The sequence below is a fragment of the Austrofundulus limnaeus genome, unplaced genomic scaffold, assembly GCF_001266775.1.
Source record: "Austrofundulus limnaeus strain Quisiro unplaced genomic scaffold, Austrofundulus_limnaeus-1.0 Scaffold56, whole genome shotgun sequence".
NCBI classification, from domain to species: domain Eukaryota; kingdom Metazoa; phylum Chordata; class Actinopteri; order Cyprinodontiformes; family Rivulidae; genus Austrofundulus; species Austrofundulus limnaeus.
The window spans coordinates 94,531-99,478 of NW_013952458.1; the positions used below are offsets into that span (position 1 = coordinate 94,531).

Genomic DNA, 4,948 nt, shown 5'->3' on the forward strand with positions numbered 1-4,948 from the left:
GTCACCTCCACTGGCCATAAAGGTTCCTGAAAAGGCCTCAAAAAGGCCCACCGACCACCAGTTGATAATCACAGTTGTAGATTGTTTTGCGGCTTTGAACACATTTTATTCATAAGACAAGTAGCACAAATGGCTCTTTTGATCATAAAGGCTGCAGAACCCTGGTTTAGGGTCACCTGTGAGGTTAGGTTTAGGATAAAGGGGTCAGGTTAGGCTCTAGAAATGACCGGTAAATTAAAGTCACCATGAGGATATAAGAACAAACGTGTGTGTGTGTGTGTGTATGTGTGTGTGCGCATTTGTGCACGCTGCTAAAAGCAACACAGAAAACAAACAACGCTGTACATTTTTACCCCTCACCCTCCTTTTATTGAAATAGAACAGAGGCAAGTGGGGGAAGGGTAAAGTGAAGGTGAGTTACATTTTGCCGTCTAAAGACGGCTTCGGTAGAATTATGGGCCAGGGTTTCAAAACCACCAACGTCTTAAAGGGGGAGAGGAATCAGCGCAGGTACAGAAGTACATGAACCAATCGAGACAAAAAGAAGAGAAAAAGGAAATCAAACAGATGGAGGATGAAGAATTGGCCTAGGAATGACGCACAAAGTACGCTTGTTGTCGCTTCCTACACATGCTCATCTCATGCACGTACATGTAAATCTCTTACACACACACACACACACACACACACACACACACACACACACACACACACACACACACACACACACACACATAGTTAGGCCTGCTCAGATGTCTCCTGAGCTGTGGTGTGAGGCTGAAGGAAAAGACGAACAATACAGACAAAAAAGAAGAAAAAAAAACTGCTGCAGATGGTCTTAATAGTTTACATTTTATCTTTCTTTTGGAGAACGTGTGTGTGTGTGTGTGTGTGTGCCTCGCCGCTCTCACGTGCACTATTAGGGGCCAGCTGGGTTGGCCTGTGCTACACATGAGCCTGATTATGACTCAGGATTGCATTACTGACATTCCTCTATAGATCTTTTCTTTTTCTCCATTCCTCATTACTTTCCTCCCTTCTTTATTTTAATCTCACTCTCCCTCCATAGCTCTTCCTTGACGCCCCCTGCCCCCCGCCCCTCAGCAGACTCCCCCCCTAAACGTGGCGTACAGCTCCAGATCCAATCAGTCTTTCTGTTTGTTTTATTCATTTTTTTCTTTTCTTTTCGCTGTCCAAGCAGTTGGAGTGCATTACACATGTTGCTATGGTCCTAACACCCCTGCCCAGTATTTCACATGCAGCTGAGGTGGAGGAAGAGGAGGAGGATAAGTGGGAGGGAGGGAACCGAAATTGAAACCGTCAGGGCAGCTCAAAGGAAATGTCAGAAGATGCAGAAGAATAAGGGATGGCTAACTCTGGCCTGTGATTGGCTCAGGAGTTTCAGCTTGTTGGCTGTCTGGATGTGTGTTTGAGGAGTTGTGGGCGTGTTTTAAGAGGGGTGGGAAAGATGGTGTGGCGCCGTCAGTAAAAGGATCTGACAGATTTGTCTTTTTTTCCCCACGTAGAAGTAGGAGTGTGCGTTCGGTGGATCAGGTAGATGAAACACAAGCCTGAAGGTAGAGTACGTGACAGGTAGCAGCTCCCCGTTTAAAAATCTCTCACCGTGTTAATCCAGAGTGAAGAGGAGGAGGAGAGACTGCTCATGCCGCTCCTCGCAGCTCAGAGCTTTTTTTTTTCCTCGCTGCCCAGCATGAGAAGACGACGGGGCAGGCTGCCTCTCCTTCGCTTCCTCTCTCCTTCGCTTTCGTCCTTCCTCTGTCACTTCCTTATCTCCCACCCCCCTCATTTCCCCTGCTACCTCTCTTACATTCGCCTCGCCAGTCTGTCCTTCCTTTCCTCCCCCCGTCCACACACGCTCTCTCTCTCTCTTTCTGACTTCCTCTCCTCCTGCTCTATTTCCTCCCTCCCTCCCTCCCTCCCTCCCTCTCCGTCCCTCTGTGTCACTGGAGAGCGTCTCAGTGTGAAAATGCCATCCTGCTCTCCAGACTGTTGCCTCTTACAGGCTGTGGAGGTAAGGAACCTGTGTGTGCGTTCGTTCCTTTACCGGATGTCTGTCATGAGACGTGTGTGTGTGTGTCTGTCTGTGTGTGTGTGTGTCTGTCTGTGTGTGTGTGTGTGTGTTCTTATCTGTGGGCGTCTGGGTTGTCAGTTTGGAGGGATGAGGACCTTTTCCTTTAAGTTTTTGCTGAAACTTTTCTCAAACAAAACTAATGCGTCATAGATTAACTTTCCCCCCCTCTCTTCCTGGGGGCATGTGGGAAGAGAGGAGGCAGTTCTTCAGGCTTTGCAGGGGCAAAAAAGAAAAAAAGTGCAGTGACGTTGTTTCTGGTTTCACCGGGAGTCTTCTGAGTCGCCGTTTTAGAGCTTTTACGTTTCTTTTCCAAGATAGCGTCGTTCTTTTCTTTTTTGTGTGTGTTTTGATTCCCGTGCATGTTTGGGTGCATATTTTTACTTTGCGGCGCCATTGTACGATTTAATTTTTCCATTCCCCCACCCCACCTCCCCTCCTGCTCTCCAGCCTCTCGGTCATCACCAGTTTTGTGTCTTGTTTCATGTAATTTTCTGCAGTTGCTCCCCGGTGGGTTTTCTGTGCAAGGGATCCCTGCTGAGGACAGAAAATGTTTGGACGGGGGTGTGTGAGAGTGTACACACAAGCATACACACTTGTCCCATTTCTGTCTCATGTTTTGTAGATGCTTTGAGTCGCCCCTACGCTTCGCAGGCCTTTTTTAAAAATGTTTTACTTGGGTTTCTGTGACAGCGAGTCTTCTGTGGTGCGAGAGTTTTCTGGTGCGGCGGCGTAAAGCAGCTGGTCTGTGGTTATCTGCGCAGCAACACTCGGTGAGGGCAAGATTACACTCGGTTTAAATGTCGCTTTGGGCACTTGGCTGGAATGGTTCAAAATGGCGCAACAATGGGAGGTACTCTGCTCGCTGCTCCCAGCGGTGACGTTTTTTTTAATGGCAAAAAGCAACACGTCTAAACGCACCGTGGTGTTTTCAGATGCCTTATTTTGTTTTATGTTTTTACCCTCAACTTTTCCAAACGTGGATGTGACGGAGGGCGGCGTGGTTATGGGGTCAGATGTGTGATCTCAGGAGTGCGTTGGAGTAAGTTTGGACAAAAGGGCTGAACTGGAGGGCAGGCCAGCGTTTCCTGGACGTCATCGTTCGTGTTTTTTTTAATTTTTTTTAAACATCTTTCATGTTTAAGTGACAGAATGATGTGAACAGGACCTCTTTAGAGTGGACTTCTTGGCATCTGGTCATGGAGGTAAATGTAGGCGGTTTTATTTGTTTTTATTTCTCTCCGTATTAAAATTCCTGGGAGCGGCTCGGGACACGCCGCCCCGCCGGTGGTGGCGGGAGGGAAAAAACACGACCTCCGCTCATCGTAACCCCATCCGTCCCGTGTGTGTCCTCAGATAGTGAAGGTGTGGAGCGAAGATGGAGCCGGGAAGGTGGTGGAGATCCCCGCAGACATGACGGCGAGGGATGTGTGTCAGCTGCTGGTCTACAAGAGCCACTGTGTGGACGACAACACCTGGACGCTGGTGGAGCACCACCCCATCCTCAGCCTTGGTGAGAATACACGTCTGAGCAGAATATTATTCTTTTTGTTTGTTTTGCAAAAATAGCATCAGTGCTTTTTAACTTTTCTGTTTAAATAAGTATAACAATGCAAACCTTTAGATGTGACGTGAGTTTTAAAGGATCAACCCTCTGCTGCGTCCCTGCTTATTTGTCCACATCGTGTGTTTTCCACTATCCCCTCCTTGTGTGTGTAAAGGTGAAGCTGTGGACTTGAGCACGGCCTGTACATTGCAGGTGAAGATGTGTGGCGGTTGCGAATTATAAATTTTCCATGTTCTACTTATGACACTTGTTCCCATCCAAATAATTTGCTGAAGGGAAAGAAAAGAGGAGAAGAGAGACAAAAGAAAAGCAAGAGACTTGCTCGGCTATGCCTCCACTTTTTGCAGTGACTCCCTTTGAAGCTTTATTAATTTCGTCTCTCTCCTCTCTCTCTCTTTTTTCTTATCTGGGTCTTTCTTTGTCCTCAGTGAGGCTTTCCTTCTACTGAGTTGTATTTTTAGAGTCAAAGGATTGCTTTGTGCTTTCTTGCTTGATCTGCGTTTCTGAAGAAAAAAAAGTGCACTGGAGAGATGGAATGTGAGGTGAGGAGATAGAGGGGAGGAGAGAGAGGGAAGGATGAAGGGAGAGAGAGACAGAAAGAGGAGGAGGAGGAGGGGAGGAGGTGAAGAGGCCTGGACTAAAGCGTCATACCAGAGCAGCAAGGAGCCAATGGCGGGTCTCCGTCGGACGAGCCCCTAGCCTTCCTGACCAATCAATCTTTCTTTTAACCTTCCACACAGGAAATTCCCCAGCACACTCGCAGGCGCACACATACGGAGGCCAGATATTTTCACCCCTGAAGCGTGGCCAGAATGCTGTTTTTAGCACAAACAGGAAACGCAGTGTCACCAAAATAAAACGTGTTTTTACAGAGCGCGTGTTGTTTGGCTTCGTCAAAATAAAACTTTTAAAAAGTGGTCTGTAGGAAGAAGCTGGAACTAATCGCCTTCAGATTCCACAACTACAACACACACACACACACTTGTTTTTATATCCTTGTGGGGCCCGTCCATTGACTTCCATTCATTTTTTGGTAATTTTATATCCGAACCCTGACCACAAACCCTAAGGCTAACCTCACAGGTACCTTACCTGACCCTAAAACTAACCTAAACTCATTTCACACCTTGGTCCTAAACCCAACCCCCACACCCAAACTCAGCCTCTGAAGTTGGGGGGCCCAGGCTTTGGGCCCCACAAGGAGCACCCGGACCCCACGAGGCTGCATTTTCCTTGAAACTGGGCCCCACGATGTAGGAAAAACAAGCACACACACACACACACACACACAC

The 4,948-nt window shown here is 47.7% G+C and overlaps 1 protein-coding gene across 6 annotated transcripts in view; it reads left to right on the forward strand.

Annotated features, from left to right (window-relative positions):
* Window positions 1-4,948, forward strand: part of LOC106518097 (growth factor receptor-bound protein 10) — a 69,902-nt gene that overhangs the window by 45,761 nt on the left and 19,193 nt on the right. For 4 of the 6 annotated variants that reach the window (XM_014009200.1, XM_014009199.1, XM_014009198.1 and 1 more), the window contains one exon: window positions 3,446-3,602. In XM_014009200.1, the coding sequence (XP_013864654.1) occupies window positions 3,446-3,602 (157 nt within the window). Of the gene's footprint in view, window positions 1-1,972; window positions 2,033-3,271; window positions 3,295-3,445; window positions 3,603-4,948 lie in introns of those variants that run through there. The other 2 variants (XM_014009202.1, XM_014009203.1) reach the window with 2 other exon arrangements.